General features: G+C 42.4%; 2 protein-coding genes across 2 annotated transcripts; one reads left to right on the forward strand and one right to left on the reverse strand.

Moving 5' to 3' along the window:
- Window positions 1–1,043: 1,043 nt before the first annotated feature.
- On the reverse strand, window positions 1,044–9,077 carry LOC115265315 (translation initiation factor eIF-2B subunit delta). Its single transcript, XM_029869845.2, has 6 exons — window positions 8,936–9,077; window positions 8,787–8,861; window positions 8,464–8,581; window positions 2,047–3,624; window positions 1,433–1,919; window positions 1,044–1,365 (listed from the first exon to the last, which is right to left on the reverse strand). The coding sequence occupies exons 3-6, from the start codon at window positions 8,497–8,499 to the stop codon at window positions 1,145–1,147; spliced, it is 2,322 nt and encodes a 773-aa protein (XP_029725705.2). The 5' UTR covers window positions 8,500–8,581; window positions 8,787–8,861; window positions 8,936–9,077; the 3' UTR covers window positions 1,044–1,144.
- A 124-nt stretch (window positions 9,078–9,201) lies between these two features.
- On the forward strand, window positions 9,202–19,647 carry LOC109402586 (NF-kappa-B essential modulator). Its single transcript, XM_019675278.3, has 4 exons — window positions 9,202–9,378; window positions 9,476–10,489; window positions 10,557–10,882; window positions 18,939–19,647. The coding sequence occupies exons 2-4, from the start codon at window positions 9,536–9,538 to the stop codon at window positions 19,159–19,161; spliced, it is 1,503 nt and encodes a 500-aa protein (XP_019530823.3). The 5' UTR covers window positions 9,202–9,378; window positions 9,476–9,535; the 3' UTR covers window positions 19,162–19,647.
- Window positions 19,648–20,541: the final 894 nt, after the last annotated feature.

Genomic DNA, 20,541 nt, shown 5'->3' on the forward strand with positions numbered 1-20,541 from the left:
TGTTTGTCGGAAAGAAATCCGATGTACATTCATTTTTTATAATCTGCTGGTTCAGACATAGCGTGGCTACAGTATCTTATACGCCGATTTTAAAAGGGTTATCCTTCTGTAATTGGCACACTCTAGTTTGTGACCTTTCTTATAGTTGGGCATATGAGACCATCCAACCAGCTGGTAGGCAATTTTTCATCCTCCCAAATCTTTACAATAATCTGGTGGATTGATTGATCAGCCTTGCTGTTTTTCAGCTCCTTAAGGGCTTTCTTAACCTCATCCAAGGTTGGTGGTTCCACTGCTTGACCATTATCTATTCTGGTAATCCTGTTCCTGGGAGTTCCTTCACTGCTATAATTCAACAAAACTTCGCAGTGCTCCTTCCACCTAGCTGCCACCATTGTTTTGTCTGTCAGCAAATTTCCTTTCCGGTCTTTGTACATGGCAGGCACTGGCGCAGTCTTGTTCCGCGCACCATTGACAGTTGCATAAAACCTCCGCATATCGTTCCTGTCCATACTTTCCTGCGCTTGCCACCCTGTACCGCCCCCTGTTGAGCCGGGTACCGGCCACTAGCATCCGACTTCTGGCGGCATTTTTTTCGTTCGTCACTCGTTGGCACTTCTCGTCGAACCAGTTATTACGTTGACGTCGCTGAGCGGTACATTTTACCTCTTGCGCTGTAGTTGTTACTGCTTCATGGATAACCCATAAACTGTTGACATCGCCAGATCCGTTGCGTTGATCTCTCCTATCCTTGTCCAACTTCTGATGGTGCTGTGCAACAACCCCTTCGGCTGACAAGCGTTGGATATTGAAACGCGTCGTTGGAACAACATGCAATCACAGCTCATTTTTTGTCGTGTCTACGTGGTTTATGAATGGTCCCTTATGTACATGGGCATCCAGTAAAAACTACGAATTACACGGTTTGCTATCGTACCCATGTAAACCTATGTGGATGTAAATTTGAGGAATGATCAACATCCTATCTTAGAAAAAAAATGGCTTTCGAATCACGAACGTTTCCTGAGGGTGCGACCCCCTGCTTTCAAGCATAGTTTTTCTTTTATTGAGAAAAATTTGGAACACGTCTAAAACAATCTAAGGAAGGGGACATACCTACATGCTATACACAGTGTCGACGTCTCTAATAGCCAACCTCGGATGGCTTGATGCGCAGGATGACTGGAACGCTCGTGCACGGAAGGATGGCCACTTCCGTTACGACGGCCGTCACCAGTTCCGGCGGGGTCACATCGTAGTGCAAGTTGAGCGGCGTTAGGTGACTGATCGATTCCCATTCGGCCAAAGGATTGCAGGACCGGTTCTCTCGGGTGCCTGAGTTCAGGATAAGGTCGTTTGGATTTCCTGCGAAAAATGGCGTCAAATGGTAAAGAAGTTGTTGAAACAATAGGAACTTGATGGATAACCTTACCAATTTCATTATAAACGAAAGCATCCGTCTGAACGCGTTCGCTAAACTTATGCGTTTCGCAGCACACCAGAACCGGAACGTTGTAGGATTTGGCCACCATGGCTATCTGGGCCGTTCCCACCCGGGACATGACGCATCCGTTGGCCAGAAGCGCGTGGGCACTGAGAAGCACCTTAGTCACCTCCGGCATGACGTAGCTGATGGCGTTGATAAGTACACAGGTACAGTCGATTCCTTGCGCGACCAGTTGGCGCAGCATTTCGTGCTCTTGATTGCGAGGTCGTGAATCCACGATAACCACCCGGAAGTTCTTCCGGCGGTGTTTGGCTTCTTCCAGTATGTGCTTGATGAGTGAGGAACAACCGTAGGTCAGAATGACATCGCCATCATAGATTTTGTCCTGCACCGAAATGCTAATGGCTTCTTCCGCTTTCTCGATCTGATCCCGAACGTAAGTTTCGATGGCTTCCAGCAGACACACTTTTTGCTGTAAGATGTTATGTTGTATGAGAAATGTGTTTGTCCTGAAGCTTTTTACGTAAGGCACCATAGATATGTAGAACGTGACGTCCACATGGAAGCTCCCAAACATTCTTAAACCTAGTCTTACTTACATCAGAATCCGAATCCTTCGGGTTGAGCTGCCTCGTGTACATCTTGATGTACTTCAACGCATTGGTCATAGACACGGAGAACGGACGGCACTTCTGCAGGAAGGCAATGTTCGGATTGAGGGCTTCCTCGAAGCCCCGGGAAAATTCCTTCTCCGGTGGCGTTTCGTAATCGTCGATCATTTGCATCAGGGCCTTGAGGAAGGCCAAACAGCGAGCCTTCGATCCGGCCATGACGCCCTCGGCATACTGCAGACCAAGCTTCGTGATGGCCGGATACAGCTGGGCCGAGTTGACGATCTCCGAAGCGGCAAACTTCTTCGTGTAGAGATGGTTGAACAGCTTGACCATGTGCGGTTGCTGCTGGGGAGAGTCTGCGCTTTTGACGGGCTTCTTCGTCTGCTTAGCGGAGGTTGAAGTGACTTCCTTTTTCGCTGCCGGAGTGGTAGGCTTGACGGTAGATTCCGCACTGGCCTTCGGAGCAGCTGTAGTTTTCTTGGCCTGGGCTTCGGCCTTGGCAGCCCGCTGGGCTTCTTGGAGAGCACGTCGTTCGGCCTTGGAAGTTGCCGCTTTCGCTTCGGCTTTCGGTTTAGCTAAATTTGGGTTCTGAGCTTCGAATTGAGCCTTTCGTTCAGCTTTGCTCAGCTGATTGGTTGTCTTAGCTGGTACACTAGCCGCCGGTTGGGCAACTGTTGGAGGATCTGATATGTGAAGCTTGTCCAACTTTTCTGAAAGACTGGAATCCGTACTTGATTTCTGCAAAGGATTAGCCTCCGGTTGCGCGGCTGGCTTTGGCTTATCCTTGCCTTTTCCCTTAGCTGCTGCTTTGGCAGCTTTTTTTGCTTCTCGCTCAGCCATCACTTCTTCTCGTGATTTTTCAGTCTTGGCCGGTTCCATGGTTTGTTCCGGTTGTTTGACAATGTTTTCGTTTTTACTAGACTCTACGGGGAAAATATCTTTGCAAGAAATGTCCTCCAATCCAACAATGGAGTGTACCTTCTTTTGCTGCTTTACTTTTGGCTGTACTCTTATTACTTTCACCTTTCTCGACACAGCATTATTTTCGAAAGTATAATTCGCAGGTGTTGGAAATAAGTCTTCTAATCGTATATCTTCTATCGCAAAATTGTTTGCTTTAATTTTAACCGAGTCTGTTATGGAACCAGGGAAGATTTGCTCGGCTTTAATATCCTTGATCGAAGAGTTCCCTTCAAAATTTGATTGCTTCTGCTGTCTTACTGAAGGCTTACTCTTACCAGTTGCCTGTGGTTTTCCCTCTTTCTTCTGAACCGTTTGATTCTCCAGCGCATAAACTTGAGGTCCTGGAAAAATCTCCGGTAAGGAAATCGGTTGAATGCTCTGGTCAGTCGCTTCCTGTTTCTTCCCCTTGTTACGCTTTCTATGGCGCTTGCTAGGACTTCTGTTCAACTGACCGTTGGGTTCCTGGTGAGTTTGATGTTGCAAGTTTTCTTTGTTCGTCTCCGTCTTGGACTCCTTTGGGGGGACTGTCTCCACTTGCTGAATCGGTTTGTCCGTAGAAGTCGTTTGCGGTTTTGGCTTGTGCTTTCGTGGACGCCGTTTCTGGAAAATTTTTAGGATCATCTTTGAGTCACAAGCTTTACAAAAAAAAGTTATTCAAACAATTAATAGGGTGGCCACTCAGTTGGGATACATGAAAATTCTCAAGTCTACAATTACTATCCTTCTTACACCAATAAGAAGGGATTCCTCATACCAAAATTGGCCCCAATCAGAGGGGAGCAGGGAAAGCTTGGTAAAATTAGCCATTCAATTATGAGATTTTTATTCATAGAATATAAAAACAACATGCCAAATTTTCCAGATATTCCGGAACCGGTTCCGGTAGGGAAAGAGAAAGACTTTGTAGCACCATATGCTGCTACAGAATGTAGTAACACAAAATTTATAAATATTCAATAGTATTCAATTCATGATTCAATTCTAAGAAACGTCATACTAAGAGCAAAAAACCTGGGATGTCTTTATGAATTCCTCCACGGACATCTTCTAAAATTCCTCCAGGTATTTTTTTTCAGGAACTTCTCCAGGAATTCCTTCACGAATTGCTCAAGGAACTTCTCTAGGAATTTCTTCTTCTTGAATACCTACATGGACGTCGTGCACGGTTCCGACAGTAAGTGTTCCAGGGCTTGTTCCAAGAAATGTTTCAGGAATTCCTCACGTATTTTTGACTGAATTGCAGATACTTCTGCAAAGATGCATTAAAGAATACCTCCAGAAATTTTCCCATAGTGTCTTCATCATGGACTCCTCCAGAGACTTCTTCAAGAATTTCTCTAAGGATTTCACCACACATTCCTCCGGAAATTTCTCCTGGAATATCTTTGAAGGCTTCTCCAGTAAATGTTCCAGTGCTTTTTTCGAGGATTTTTTCGGTTTTTTTTTTCAGGGATTCCCAAAGAAATTTTACCATCGATCCTTTTAGGTATTTCTGCAGGTATTTCTTCAAAAATTTCTCCATATATTCCTTCAAGAATCCCGCGAGTTTGTTCCGATAATTCCATCTGGAATTATTGGGAGTGTTTCAGGAGGAATTTCTTTCAGGAATTCTATTAGAAGTTTTTACCAGACATGGATTCCATCAGCTGGTTTTTTTTTTCAATAATTCCTACAGAAAATTGTCAATGAATTTGTACAGCAATCTCTCCTGGGATTACCTAAGAACTTCTCATGGGATTGCTTCCAAAATTCCTCGTGGAGTTTCTTTAGATATTCAGGAATTCTTTCAGAATTTCTTCCGGGGATTCACTCGAGAATTTTTTCTGGGAATCTTTTGGAACAACTCTCCAGGTATAATTTGAAAAATTCCTCCAGTGATTCTTCCAGGAGCTCTTCTTGGGATTCCTACTGAGCTTCCTTCTGGAATTCATTCAGGATTTCCTCCGGGAATTCATCCAGGAATTCCTACAGAAATTGTTAAGGAATTCCCTTATGAATACTTTTTGAGATTGCTTCTGGGATTCTTCTTGGGATTTATTCAGGAATTCCTTCAGAAACTGCTGCATGGATTCCTCTAGGAGTTCCTCATGAACTCTTCTTAGAATTCCTTCAGGATTTTTCCAAGAATTGCTTCTGTGTTTTCTTCAGTAATTTATCCTGGGATTTCTTCAAAAATCCTGCTGGTATACCTCCAGAGATTCTTCCGGAAATTTCTGCAGGGATTCTTCTGAGAAATCCAAAACTTCCTCCAGAGATTCTGGCAGGGATTCATCCAGGAATTCTTCTAAAGATTTCTTCAGGCATTCCTTCAGGGATTTCTTCAGGGATTTCTCCAGGAATTCCTCTGGAAATTCCTCCAGGAATTCTTCTACAGATTCCTCCAGGAATTCCTACAGACATGTCTCCAGGATTTCCTCCAGATTCTTACAGGTATTGCTCCAGGGCCTCCTCCAGGAATCACTCCGAGAATTCCTCCAGGCATTCCTCCAGGTATTCCTTGAGAAATTCTTCCAGGATTCTTTCCAGGAATTACTCAAGCGAATCCTCTTGGGATTTCTCTAAGGATTCCACAATGAGCTCCTCCAGGCATTTCTCCAGGAATCCCTTCAGAATTTAAAATTTCCTTCTGCAATTTCTCTAGTACTTCCGCCTGGGGTTTCTTAAAAAAATCTTCCTTGGAAACATTAGGGATTATAGCAAATCCTCCATGGATGCCTTCAAAAATTGTTCCAGGAATTCCTCTAAAGATTCCTCCAGGAATTTTTCCTGGTATTCCTACAGGAACCCCTCCAACGATTCCTCCAGAAATGCACCCAAGAATTACTCTTTCAGGGTGTTACATTTCAAACTTATGGGTTTCGGAAACATTCTGCAATGCTCGTAAGAAAGACAACCGAGTATGTCCGTGGACATATCTGAACTAAATCCTTTATTTTTATATACAACTCTAATTCGAATCTCTTATATACATGTAAGAACCTTTTCAACGAGTTCGACTATTCTACCGAACTCACTAGACATGTCACAGGGATTCCTCCAGGGATTTCTCTAGCGATTGTTCCAAGGATTCCTCTAAGAGTTCCTCCAGGAAATGCTCCTAGGTTTCCTCCGAGCATTTGTTCAGCAATTTCTCTATGAATCCCTTTAGACATTTCTCCAGGAATTGCTACAGGGATTCCTCCAGGAGTTCTACAGGAGTTCGTCCAGGGATTCCTCCTGGAACTTATCCAGGAATTCCTTCAAGGATTCCTTCAGAGATTCCTCCAGGAATTGCTTCAGTAATTCCTCCGAGCTTTCCTCCGATAATTCCTCCTAGCATTCTTTCAATAATTCCAGGAATTGTTTCACGGATTTCCCCAGGATTTTCGACAAGAGTTTATCCAGGAATTCTTCCAGGGATTTATCCAAAAATTCTACTTGGAAATCCTCAATACCTCAAGGGATTTATTCAGAAATTTCTTAAGGGATTCCTCCCGAAATTGCACCGGGAATTCGATCAGAGAATCCTCTAGGAATTCTTTCACGGATTGCTCCAGAAATTCATCCTGGTAGTTCTCCAGAGATTCCTCCAGGAATTCCTTCAGGAAAACTCAGAGAATCCTCCAGATATTCCTTCAAGGATTTCTCTAAGAACTCCTGTAGGGATTACTCTAGGAATTCCTCCAGGAATTTCTCCAGAACTTTTTCCAGGAGTTCCTTCCAAGGATTCCTCCAGTGGTTCCCTCAGGAATTCTTGCATGGATTTTGCCTGGAATTGCTCCAGGGATTCTTCCAGGATTTCCTCCAGATATTTCTCCAGGAAATCCTTCAGAAATTCGTCCAGGAACTGCTCCAGGGACTCCCCCAGAGATTCATCTGAGAATTTCTCCTCCAGGAATAACTTCAAGAATTACTCCAGGGATTCCTCTAAGCGATCTCTCCAAGGATTCCTCTAGGCGTTCCTTCAGGAAATCCGCCAGGCATTTCTTCAGGCAATTCTGTCAGGTATTCCTTTAGAAGTTTTACCAGAGATTCTTTCAAAAATTGTGTCAGGGTTTCCTCCAAGGATTCCCCCTGGAATTCATCAAGGAATTTCTCCAGTTATTCTTCCAAAGATTCCTCCAGGAATTGCTTCAGGGATTTTCCACAGTCCTCCAAGAATTTATTCAAGCATTCCCCCAGGAATTCTTCCTGGGATTTTTTTTCAGAAATTTCTCCAGGTATTCCTCCCGGAATTCCTCTAGGGAATCCTCCTGAAATTCCTCTGGGGATTCCTCCTGGAATTCCTTCAGAAATTAAATTAGAGATTCCTCTAGGAATTCTTCCAGGGATTGACCCAGGAATACATCCAAGTATTTCTCCAGAGATTTCTCCAGGAATTCCCTTAGGAAAAATCAAGAAATCCTCCAGATATTCCTCCCGGGATTCCTCTAGGGATTCCTCCAGGAATTCCTTCAGATTTTTTTCCAGAAGTTTCTCCAGGAACGACAGAAGTTCCTCCAGGAATTCATGCAGGGATTTCACCAGGAATTGCTCCAGAGATTTATCCAGATATCAAAGGATTTCTCCAGGCATTCCTCCACGGATTATTTCCGGAATTCCTCCAGGATTTCCTCCAGAGATTTCTTCAGGAATTCCTTCAGTAATTCCTCTAGGAATTTCATCCGAAGTTTCTCAAGGCTTTCCTCTTGGAATTCGTTCAATAAGTCCTCCATTTGTTCCTCCAGGGATTTTTCCGGGAATTCTTTCAGTGATTGTTCTACGTATTACTCTAGTGATTCTTTAAGAAGTTCCTCTCGGGATCTCTCCAAAAATGTATTCAGGGATTCGTTCAGGAATTTCAAAAATCCTTCCATCATCACCCAAGAGTTTCCTTTTGGAGACATACCTGAAGACTTTTTTGAATTACCTACTTCAAGGATTTTCAGAGGAATTTCTCCAGCGATTTGTATTGAAAGTATTTAAGCAAATTTTAGAGGAATGCATACAGGAGCCTGGAAATTTTGCAAGAAGTCATCCAGAAATTATTTCACAATTTTCTACAAGAAATTCTTGAGCTAGATCTCGAGATTTTTTTTTCCGAAAAGTTAGCCTTGTATTCTTCAGGAACTCCTCCACAGATTCTTTTTTTTCAGTTTTTTTCAGGGATGTTTTCAGAGTGTTCCTTTAGAAAGTCTTTCAATTCAGGGATTGTTTCATGCAGTTTCAGAATTGCAGTTGTTTGAACATCTCTGGAAACCCCAATTACAATCCAAACCCCGGTTTATTGAGTGACCACCCCGATTCTATCAGAACTACAAAAAATCATGCAAATTTGGAAAAAAGAAGCATGCAAACAGATCTTAGGGGATCAAGAGTTAGAAAACTACAACTAAAGAACTCAAAATGCCAATAAATCTCAAAAGTGTAGTGTAGCTACAACAAAAACACGATAACCGGAGTGAGTACACCATCAGATACCTGCTTCGGCGGCGGAGGAGCTCCTGTGGTCTCCATTGTAGTGTATCCTAACCAAACGGAATGTCCTCTCAGGAGAAATATGTTAGACGATCGGGGTAAGTTGCGTGGGGAGAACGTACTAGGAAATCGATACACTTGGTTGGATTATTCTATATAGGCTAACTACAAGATTATTATCGTTAAAAAGTGGGTACTATGAATTCTGTTAGTAGCGAAGGTACGAGATGCAGTTATTCAAGTTTAGTATACGTCCAAGTGCCTAATCGCTCTATCGATATGGATCAAACAAGACACTGTGACTGTATTAGGACTTTCACCTTTACCTTTTCTTTTCCTCAAGTCGTCTGTGAGGGACGATGCTTCTAGCACAGGGGAAGAAAAAGTCGCCTTCTGCAGCCCTGGAAAAGCGATGAAAAATGCATCAGTTCTTGGCTGAGTAACTGCCGTATCTGGTAGATTAATTAGTATTTACCTGTTTTATGAATTCGGACACAAAAATTAAATTTTTTGATAGCTCATCAGAATTTCAACACAAAATCAAAACGTTGTTCACACTTTCAGGTTGACGTTTCGTCAGAAGAAAGACGATTTTTTTTTTGTTTTGGTGACGAAACGGTGCTCGTTCATCGATTTAATGACACAGAGGACGTAAATAAAGGACACGTTCACGGGTGATTACTCTGATAATCGATTGATCGAAATAATCGATTATTTTAGGACACCCCTAGTCATCATCACAGCTGAGCAGACGCAAGGCGAGAGGGACGCGAGCTGACACCCATCACACCGTAAAAAGTGCAAAAAGTGTAGCATTTATTTTGATTCCATCATTCAACATAAAAAATAGGGAAATAATCTGCTTCAAAGCTTTTTATAGAACGTCCACATTTTAGGCATCTTTCCGCCACACCCAAGGTAAGTAGCTGCAGCGGACTAGCTAATCGAACGTCTATTTATAGCCCCCAGTAGTTAATGCTTAGTAACATTCATTTTCCTCCATTTTTGGTTTTAGATAACGAGAGCATTCGTCAGTGTTGTGTAAATACGTCGTAGCTGCGCAGTTCCGGCTCCAATGTCCGACGAAGAATCTTTCATAATTCTGGGATCGACTCCCACCCCGTCGATGGAGCAGTTCGTATCCGGTGGCGAAGGACAGTTCCGTCAGGAATCGATGGCCGCCAGTAAACTGATGGCCACCTCGACCACCCAAACGATCTCGAACAATTTCAGTCTGATTCAGGCGGCGGATGAATCACTGAAATCGTTGACGTCGATGAAGATAACAACGCCGCCGAAATCGATGCAGCAATTTGCAGGGATGGCGGCTCCCGATCCGGTAAGCATCAAACCAAGCAATCCCCTGGCGGCGAGTGTCATCATGGGCGAGACCAAGTCCAGCCTGTTTCAAACCTTTCCCAGCCTGATGCAGTCGTCGATGCCGCTCGATGAGGTTCAAATGCTTCAGGTTCTGATGACCGAGCACGGCCAGATGAAGGAAAGTCTCCAGAAGGCCAACTTGGCCATGCGGAAGAATTTCACCAACATCCAAAGCTGGCAGGACGAGGTCAAGGACAAGTACACCAAACAGGTGCAAAAGATCGAAGAACAGAGCGCGATCATCGAAAAACTGGAAGAGGAAAACGACAAGTTGAAACAGCTGGTGGTCGCCGGAGAAGCACGAGCCGCGGACCAGGAAAAGCGTGCCGCCGAGCTGAAGATCACCCTGGAGAAAGCACTGGATGAAGTCCAAATGCAGATCCAGGCGGAACGGGCATCAGCCTTGGGCGAATTGGATGAACTGAAAAAGGCCCTGTCCGAGAAGGAGTCCATTCTGAAGAACATGGCCCGCGAAATCGAACGGCTGGAGCTGGAGAAGCAGGAGTTCGTGGTGGTCAAACCGAACAAACCGGATGCGAGCGACAGTGGGGCGCAATTCATTACCAAAGAGGAGCACGATCGGCAGATCAAGGTGCTGCAGCGAGAGATGTCCGTCATCGTGGCCAAGAATTTGGAATTTGAAGATATGGTAAGTAATATAATAATTCAATAATTAGCCTTTAAGGTTTCAAATGCAACATTTTTTCACGACACAGAAAAAGGTCTACGTTGACGAGTTGAATTGTATGCGCGTCAACCTGACCGCGGCGGAGGAAGTCTTTGCCAAGAACCGCGCTCAGCTGGAACGCCAGGCGAAGGAAATTGAAACCAAAGATGTCTCGCTGGCCGAGAACATTCGCGAGCTGAAGACCTTGGCCGAGCAGGTGGACGTCCTGACGGCGCAGCTGGACATTTACAAGAATGATTTCGAAGCCGAACGAACGGCCCGGTCCGAACTGGCCAGCGAGAAGGACCGCGTCCTGACCGATCTGAAGCTGCTGCAGAAGCGAAACCAGCAGCTGATCGAAGAGGTGCAGAACGGGTAAGTCGATAAACTATACCTAACTTTTCAATCAATCAATTTTTTTTTTTTCTATATATATAAAAATGAATTTCTGTCTGTCTGTCTGTCTGTCTGTCTGTCTGTCTGTCTGTCTGTCTGTCTGACCGCTATGGATTCGAAAACTACTGGACCGATCGGTGTGAAATTTTGTATGTGGGTATTTTTGGGGCCGGGGAAGGTTCTTAGCTTGGTGCGGGACCTCTCCGGTCTCTGGAACGGAGTGCTCCCATACAGATGACTTCACCGGGGACGTCCCTACGGAGCTGCATGTCAAAAAACACAGTAGGCAGGCAGAACGACGTTTGCCGGGACAGCTAGTATTATATAAAATTTAGTTTATTTCTTTATAGCGTAAAAAGTAATTACAATGATAATTATTTATACACAATTGATTTCAAATTCTAGCGCTTGTAGGGTGGGACGGGGCAAGATGGGTCACCTAAGGATGCATCACCATAACTTTCTAAATACAAATCGTATTGGTTTGTATTCGTCCGCCACTCTTCAATACACTAGTTAGCTATGCTAAAAGTGGATAAAAAGATCATTAAATAAAAAATATGATGTTAAACAAGAAGTTTTAAAAAGTGATCGATTTTGTGCCGTGAAAAAAGGGCGGGGCAAGATGGGTCACCTTTTAGGTAATTCACATTTTCTCAACGAAAAACGTCAAAATATAATATTTGTTCCGCATTCATATATGCTCCATATCCATACTGAGTAAACAAGAGCTACTAGTAAAAATTTTATTAATTTATTTGGAATATAAAAAACTTTACAATTCGAGTGGTCCTCAGGCGACTTGAAAATCGATGTTTTCACTAAAAAATTATCATAATTTTATGTTATAATTTTAAGCGTTCATTCCGCTTGATTGAAGTCAGTTATAAGATAGTCTTGTAATAAAAAATAAATAACTTTTGAATGCTCCAAAAATACGTTCAAAATTGAAGGTGACCCATCTTGCCCCGCGGCCGTTTATATGGAGATTATATGGGATGTATCGCATAAGAAAAATGGCTAAAAACCATTTTATTTTTTATTTCCAATGAGAGTGAATAATTTTTCAAACGGTGGCCAATTCCCGGCTTCCCCCGGTGGCTAGGGTCCACCGCGTCGGGCCAAGAAACTGGATGGCAAGGGATCCGTACATTGACAATTATATCAAAAACCAATTTAGGAAAAATGCCACTCCTTACCAAGTACAGGCCTGTTTCAAAGCACGCATCCGAACAAAATATGCTGGTGCGGACGTCAGGTTTACGGATGGATCGAAGAAGGATAACCTGGTGGGTGCTGGAATCTACGGAAAGAGTATCATCGAATCACACAAACTCCCAAACATCTGTTCCGTTTTTACGGCTGAGGCAGCAGCTATCTTCCGAGCAGTAACTGAAACGAGCTCAACTCCAATATTGGTGGTAACTGATTCAGCTAGTGCATTGGAAGCCATCAAATCCCCAACAAACAAACATCCCTTCATACAATCGATTGAACGAACTTTGGACGAGCCAGGAAGGGACATAACCTTTATGTGGGTACCAGGTCATTGTGGTATAGTGGGTAATGAGGAAGCGGATTTACTAGCAGATCGTGGGAGACAAAGTCGCCTGCTAACTCCAAAAACGCCGGCAGATGACGTAAGAATGTGGGTTAAGAAGTTGATATGGGATACCTGGTCCCACTGTTGGCTTCGAGACCGAACAAGCTTCACCAGAAAAATCAAATCGATCGTTGAGCGCTGGGAAGACTTACCATCCAGAAGAGACCAAGTAGTCCTCTCTCGACTACGCACGGGTCACACCAGACTCTCTCATAATATGGCCGGACGAGGCGAGTTCAGAATCTCATGTGACACGTGCAGCGTCCATAATTCCGTGGAACATTTTATAGTCAACTGCCCTACTCTAGAGCAACTGCGGACGAAACACGGTATAACCTGCATTCAGACAGCACTCAGCCAGGACAAAATCAAACAAACAGCGTTACTCAGTTTTTTAAAAGAGGCCAAACTTTATGATACGATATAGTGATTTAACAAAAGGACCCCGACATGGACATCGACATCGCTGAACATCGAAAAGTGATAGTTTTTTCGAAAGCATCAATAGAATAGAAAATTGGATTTACTTCTGAACATTGTCAGCCCCTTTCCCCCTGATTCTAAATCAGGTTTCCACTATCCCAACCAATCCCCTTTTTCTGTTAATACGAGATGAACCAGCCGAGGGCTGAAAATCTCGATAATAAAGAAAAATAATAATAATAATAATAGAAATGGCTCAGTACAATACAATTTTGTTTGACGACATGATTCCAAACTATGCCAGTATTGTTTGTGCTGAGTTGCAGCCCAGGTGTCAATCTGAAGATTTACCCAACACTTGGATATGCTGGCTCAGGGCCAATGAAGTCATGAGATGCTCCAGTGCGAGCTAACTCATCAGCCAATTCATTTCCAGCGATGGAAGAATGGCCAGGTACCCATACAAGGTGAACAGCGTTTGCTGAATTCAGCTCCTCGATTTGATTTCGACAAGCGATAACTATCTTCGACATGGAGTTGGCCGAAGCAAGTGCTTTAAGAGCAGCCTGGCTATCTCAACAGAAGTATATTACTTTGCCCATTACGTGGTCTGCCTATGATCGCATAACTGTCCCATATGAATAGGAAACCCAGCAAATATGGGACTGATATGCGATCATAGGCAGTGCTGCTGAAGTGCTGATTGCACTCCGCACATAAGAGCAAAGATTTCGGCCTGGAAAACGGTGCAGTGTCTACCAAGTGAATAAAACTGATGCAGCCTTAGCTCACGAGAATAAACACCAGCACCTGCTCGACCTTCGAGAAGGGAGTCATCAGTGTAACATACGATGCCGTCTGAAATACTTCTCTCCAGATAACCAAATGTCCACTCTTCCCGGGAAGGGAATTTCGTGGAAAATGTAAGATCACTTGGAGCAAGGACAACTTTGTCCCAATTCACCAAAAGTGGAAACAACGAGGTGTGTGTTGAACTGCGGTTCACAGGAGTTTCCTCTAGTAAACCGAGTACCCATAGACGGTAAGTGCAAGAAAGTGCTTCTTGTTTGAGATGAATGTGTAGTAGGGCAACGTCAAAGAGAACTTCGAGCGCTGCCGTAGGAGTTAAAGAGAACGCTCCCCAGACATCGCCATTAAGCACATTCTTTGGAGATGGCCTAATTTTGATTGGACCGTTCTCACTTTGCCCTTTCGCCACCACACAAGACACCCATAAGCCAATATTGGCCGAACAACAGTTGTGTAGATCCATTTGATATACTTGGGTTTTAGACCCCAAGTTGTACCAAAGGTTCGCCGGCATTGCCCGAAGGCCATACAAGCTTTCTTGATTCTGAACTCAACATGAAGTGTCCAGGAAAGCTTGAAATCAAGAATGACTCCAACGTACTTTACCTGTTCAGTCACATCGATTTCAGAATCAAAGAGACGCAAAGGTCGAACGCCATTACGGTTTCGCCTTTCCGTAAAAAGAACAATAGATGTTTTACTCGGATTAATCGAAAGGCCATATTGGCGACACAAACCCTCGACTACCTGAAGGGCGCTTTGCATCAGGTCGAAAAGGGTGGTGTGTATCACCAACTAACAACGCTAGGTAGTCGTCGGCATAACCATAAGTAGGATAACCGCTATTATTGAGTTGCCTCAATAAGCGTATCTGCTACGAGATTCCACAAAAGCGGTGACAAGACTCCCCCTTTGGGTCATCCACAAACACTCAATTTATTAATCCCTGCTAGACGCAATGTCGAGAAGAGATATCGGTTTTTGAGCATTTGATGAATCCAATTAGAAATCATTGGAGATATACCATGACTCGATATCGTAAACAACTTTGTGTAAAAGAGTCACAGTGGACTTTCCAGATTGGTAAGCATATTGGTTCACATGAAGAGGCACATTGGCCAGATGAATGTGATAATCGACAATGCGTTCTAAGCATTTCAGAAGAAAAGAGATCAAACTGATAGGTCTGAAGCTCTTTGCTTCTTCATACGACGCACGACCCACTTTCGGAATAAACTTTACAGTAATATCCCGCCAGGATTTGGGAATATACCCTGTAGCAGAACTGCAAACAAGTATTTTTTTTTTAAAACATGTTTGAAATGATCAAATCCCTTCTGAAGCAAAATAGGATAAATCCCATCTGCCCCAGGAGATTTGAAAGGAGCAAAGCTATTAAGTGCCCATTCAATCGATTCTAAAGTTATGATACTCCGAGCCCAAGCTCAAGAATCATAACTACAAGAAAAGACATCAGGTTCATCCGAAGATGTAATTAATATTCACACATCCGGGGAAGTGTGTACTTAATAAACATTCCAAAACATCCTCATCAGAGGAAGTGAAATCGCCATTTGGCAAACGAAGTTCGTACACTAAGAAATCCTTAGATTTTGCAAGGATTTTATTCAACCATCTGATTTCTGGAAACTGGAAACATTTGTACAATTTTTTTTCCAGCCGGACGTTCAACCAGACCGAAGAGCTTTCTGGTAGGCCTTGCGAGCCGACCTGAAAGCCTTCGATCCAGCTGAACGTCGTCTCTTCTAACTCTTTCTACATTGTTTCCTGAGCTTGGCCTGATCAGAGTTCCACCAAGGGGTTCCTCTTGTGGTCTTCACAGACCGCAGAGGGCAAGCTTCTTCAAAAGCTTCTATGACGAAGGCCGTTGTAGTATCAACGGCATCATCTAAATCACTTGGAGTGTCAATGGATGGCCAGTATCCATGAAATTTGGTCGCAATCAAATCAGTAGAGAGATCCCATTTGGTAGACCGGAATTCCTGAAACGCAAGGTTTGTGAAGTTCCATTCAAGTGTTAAAAAAAATGTAGCAATCGTCAGATAAATATTCTTCGTCTGACACATGTCCATTGTCGAAATCGTGCTAATTCTGGTAGAGCAAAGCGTTATGTCTAACACTTCCTCTATAACAGATAACATGAAGGTTTGGCGGTTGCCTATGTTAAGTATTTATCCATAATTATAATCCAAAATCAAGATCAGTATTACTTAAGTAGGGAACCGCGCCACTTGGGCGGTGGCTTCTATATTCGTCTGTTTTCCACCATAACTCAGTCAAATTTGACTCAATTGACACAACTTTTGGAATGTTGTGAGATAGGTATAGTATCTACCCGTGTACAACATTTCAAGTCAATTGGTTCAAAATTGACTGAGTTATAGTGGAAAACAGACGAATATAGAAGCCACCGCCCAAGTGGCGCGATACCCTATTCCATTAAACTGGAGCATCTCAAAAATGTTTGAACTGGCCCAGATGATATGGTGAGCATTAGCACGTTGCAGCTAAAAAGCTGACTCACGTACAAAGCACAAAACGAGTCGTGCTACAAGATTGTCCGAAGCTTGGTCCGAAGGATTTTTCCATTTTCCTAGAGAAGATTTTATATACACATACTGGATATACTCATCTCAGAGCAAAACTCTACGGAAATGTCAATTGATGTATTCTTGGTCTTTCCTAGGAATAATTATTGAAGGTATGCTCGTAAAAGCTGGAAGAAACGCTCGAAATATTTCGAAATCCCTGAAGAAATTGTTGAAGAATTTAATTGAAATATTTCCGGAGAACTCTCAAATAACAGAATTCTTGGAAAAATCCTGGAATTCACCTGAAGGAATTCCTGGCTGCAATGCCAAAGAAAAGTCTGGAGGAATTTAAGAAGACATTTCTAGAGGAATTCCTGGTGCATGTAAGTACCTATTCCTTTAAAGTAAGTCACAGCTGCCTAGACCCTCCAGTGACATTTGTGTGGCTTGGTAGAATCCCTGGAGGACTATTGTATCTTCTGAAGAAACTGCTGGAGCGATTCCGAAAGGAATACCTGGAAACCTTTTAGACAACTTCTTGGAGAAATTTCTGGAGAAATCCCTACACAAAACTCGGAAGGAATCCCTGCTGATATTCCTGAACGAATCCTAAGATAAGTCCAAAAATAATCGTTGGAGAAACCCCTTAATCTCTGAAGGACTTTCGGGATGTCTTCTTGAAGAATTTCTTGGCTCCTGTATGAATCACTCCAATTATAGACAATTAAAATTATCTTAAAGAATTCTAATACAAATCGCTAGAGTAGTTCCTTTAGAAATCCTTTAAGTAATTTAAAGAAAATCTTCATGTAATCCTGGAGAAATTTTTGGGTGCTCCCCTGGAAAAGATGGTGGAAGAATTTATTAAATTGCTAAAGGAACCCATGAACAAAATGTTTAAAGAGATCATCAAAAGAATTTCTGAAGGAATCACTAGAGCAATTCCTTAAGCAATCCCTGGGAGATTTCCCGGAGCAATCCTTGGAGAAATTCCTTCCATGCACTCAGGAAAATTGCCTCATACTTAATGGCAAATATTCATGTGCCAAACCACATCCAAAGTATATGCAACCAATACCCGATTACGCAGGCAAATTAGCGCATGAATAGTATGTGCTCTAAATTAAATGAGTCGCTGCTGTATGGTGCCTCATCAAAAGTATGAGTCGCACTAATGGAAAACATTTGTTTACCCCCATTGCAAAAATCCATGTCCCGGATCCCTGGATAAATTTCTTCTAGCAACTTCCAGAAGAAGTTCCAGGTGAAATTCCTGGAGGAATCCTTGGAGGGTCCCTGGCGAAATTTCTAAATAAATTCCAGAAATTCCAGGAGAAAATCCTAGAGGAGTTTCTGGAGGAATGCTTGGTGAAATTTCCGGAGGAATTTTTGAGGAATTCCTAGAGGAACCCCTGGATATTTTTCTGAAGAAATCTCTTGAACAAATCCTGGAGGTTTTTAGGAAGAAATCCCCGGAGAAGTGTCTGGAAGAATTCCTGGAGGAATCCCTGGAAGAATTCTTGAAGAAATCGCTGGAGGAATGTCTGGAAGAAATTCTGAAACAATCCTGGCGCAATCCTAGGAAGAATTCCAGGAGTAAATCCTGGAGGAATTTCTAAAGAAATCTCTAATGGAATTCTTGGACGAATCCATGAAGGAATTTCCGAAGGAATACCTGCAGGAATGCTTGAAGGAATCCCTGAAGAAATTCCTGGATGAATCCCTAGATGAATTCTTAGAGAAATTCCTGGAGGAACCCCAGAGGAATTTTGTGAGAAATGTCTGGATAAATTTATGAAGAAATTCCTTGAGAAAGTCCTGGAGGAATTACAAGCGTGATATCTAGAAAAAACCTTGGTGTAATTTCTGGAGAAATCCTTAAAGAAATTCCAACAGGAAGCCCTGATGAAATCCTTGAAGAAATTTGCGGAGAAATCTCTAAAAGAATTCCAGAAAGTATACCTTTGAGCAATTCATGGAGGAATCTCTATTCTCTAGAGAAGTCCCTGGAGGAATCCTAGGCGAAATTCCTGAGGAAATCCCAGGAAAAAAATCCTGGAGAAATTCATGGAAGAATACCTAGAAGAATCCCAGAAGGAATAACTGAATTCCTGAAGAAATTTCTGGAAGATTGTCTGGATAAATCCCTGGAGCAATAACCGGAGGAATTCTTGGAAACTCCTGGAGGAATTCCCGGACGAATCCCTAAACAATTCAAGAGGAATTTCTGAGGGTATGTCTGGAGGAATTCCTGAAAGAATGCATGGAAAAATTCCTGGAGGAATGCCGGGAGGATTTTGATTTTTAGAGGAGAACTTCCTTGACAAATTTCTGGAGAAATTCCTTGAGGAAATCCTGGTGAAATTCGTGGAAGAATTTTTGAAGGAATCCCTGAAGGATTTCTAAAGATATTGCTGGAGGAATTGCTGTAGAAATTTCTGAAGTAATTCCTGGATGAATTTCTGAAGTAATTCCTGGCATAATTCCTGAAGGAATGCCTAGGGTCTATGTCATTTGTCAATCATACGATTTGAACTAGTTCTTATATTAGTGCGTTTTACACATATAAAAGTTTTATTTTATACGAACATGCAGAACCGTTATTTTCTGTGCATTTAATCTCAGCAAAATCCCGTAAATCTTACAGCCGAGTCGCCGAGGAGAGGGCAACACGCGCGGCCAACGAATCGCTGGACAAACGCGAACCATCACCATCACTGGCAACGAGCGCCCACGGTGTCAAGGGTGCAGCCGCTTCGGAGGAGCAAACCTACGATCGGCCGATCCTGTATTGCCCGCTGTGCACTGAGGCCTACCGCGATTTGGTCACCTTACAAGCCCACGTGGAGGATTGCGTCGGCACGGTCTGAATTCATCATCAATATACTAGTTGGAGAATTTGCGTGTGGAGAATGATTATTATATGTGTCATACGATCCACCGATCGGTATCGGTGGGGATTTGCTGTGTTAGCGTTAAGGAACTGAAAGGGACTGTTACGGAAGAGTACGTAAGATGATTGATATTGACTTCTAGAGTAGAGATCTTGTATAACTTTTAAAACATTGAACCACTGTATTATTTTAGCATATGATTTTGTGCCGAAAGATAAGCTAGAGATGCCAACTTTCAGTTACATAAATATTAAATATGTATTGATACTTCAACAAAATCAGAGAATGCATATAGACATCATGCAATAATTGTCTTGAATTCTAAATAAGAAAAACGAAATCGGACAATGATGAATTCATTAAAATTAATAAACGGAATAAATATTGATAAATCTACCTACCCTATTCAATGATTAATGTTAAATAACCAAAAATAAACAAAATAGCTCTTTAGTGACCTCATACTTGGTATTGGGATAATATCCGAAAATCCAGATAGAATTGTGAAATCTTAGGAATAAGTGAAGTTTGAGGAAATACCGTTTTTAGGGAATACACGGAAGGTTTATCAGAAGTTGAACACTTCTCACAGTACTGCGACGAACATCTGAAGGTAGCAGGATGAGGAGTAAGTAATCTGTGGATATGATAGCTGGTTGAACGTCTGGTGCTTCGGTCATATCTTTCAACGGATAATTTGTCAAGTGAGCCTCAAGATATCATTACTGCGTGGAACTGTGATAAGTGATCAGGAGATTCACTGATTTTTCTGTAGGAATCTTTTTTTTTCTTTTTTAATAACAACCCAGAGAAAAAACAAGCATGTTACTTTGCAATAAATATATTATTGAAAACAAAAGAAAACTATTTTTGAAACTACCATAATATCTGATAATAATGTAGATGTCAAGCTTGACAACCCACGTCAAAAGCCTGAAACTATTGTTATTTCAATCAGATTTCTAATTGAGGAACAATAATACAGGATTGTAAAAACAATCATACATTCTCATTGCGGCTAAAACAAAGTCAAATTCTGTTTGACTTGATGTCAAATATGGTTATTTCTATCGTAAATTTTTCTGCGTGATGCTGACAAAATCGACATGGGACAGCTTATGATGAAAATTTCGCATGACATAGGACAGCTTATGCCGAGCAAATCTTAAAAATTTCTAGATTTATCGGCATTACAGTCCTAGTTGCAGTCCCACCAGAGTTTTTCTTTAAAAAATTAAAGTAAATGGAATGCTTATGAAACTTTTTGTTCATACTTCAATGATAAACATCAATTTTAACGCTATGCTGATGAAATCACTTTGTGTTTTCATTACACGTGTCCGTAGAGAAGGAAAC

Source organism: Aedes albopictus, chromosome 2 (genome assembly GCF_035046485.1).
Source record: "Aedes albopictus strain Foshan chromosome 2, AalbF5, whole genome shotgun sequence".
NCBI lineage: Eukaryota > Metazoa > Arthropoda > Insecta > Diptera > Culicidae > Aedes > Aedes albopictus.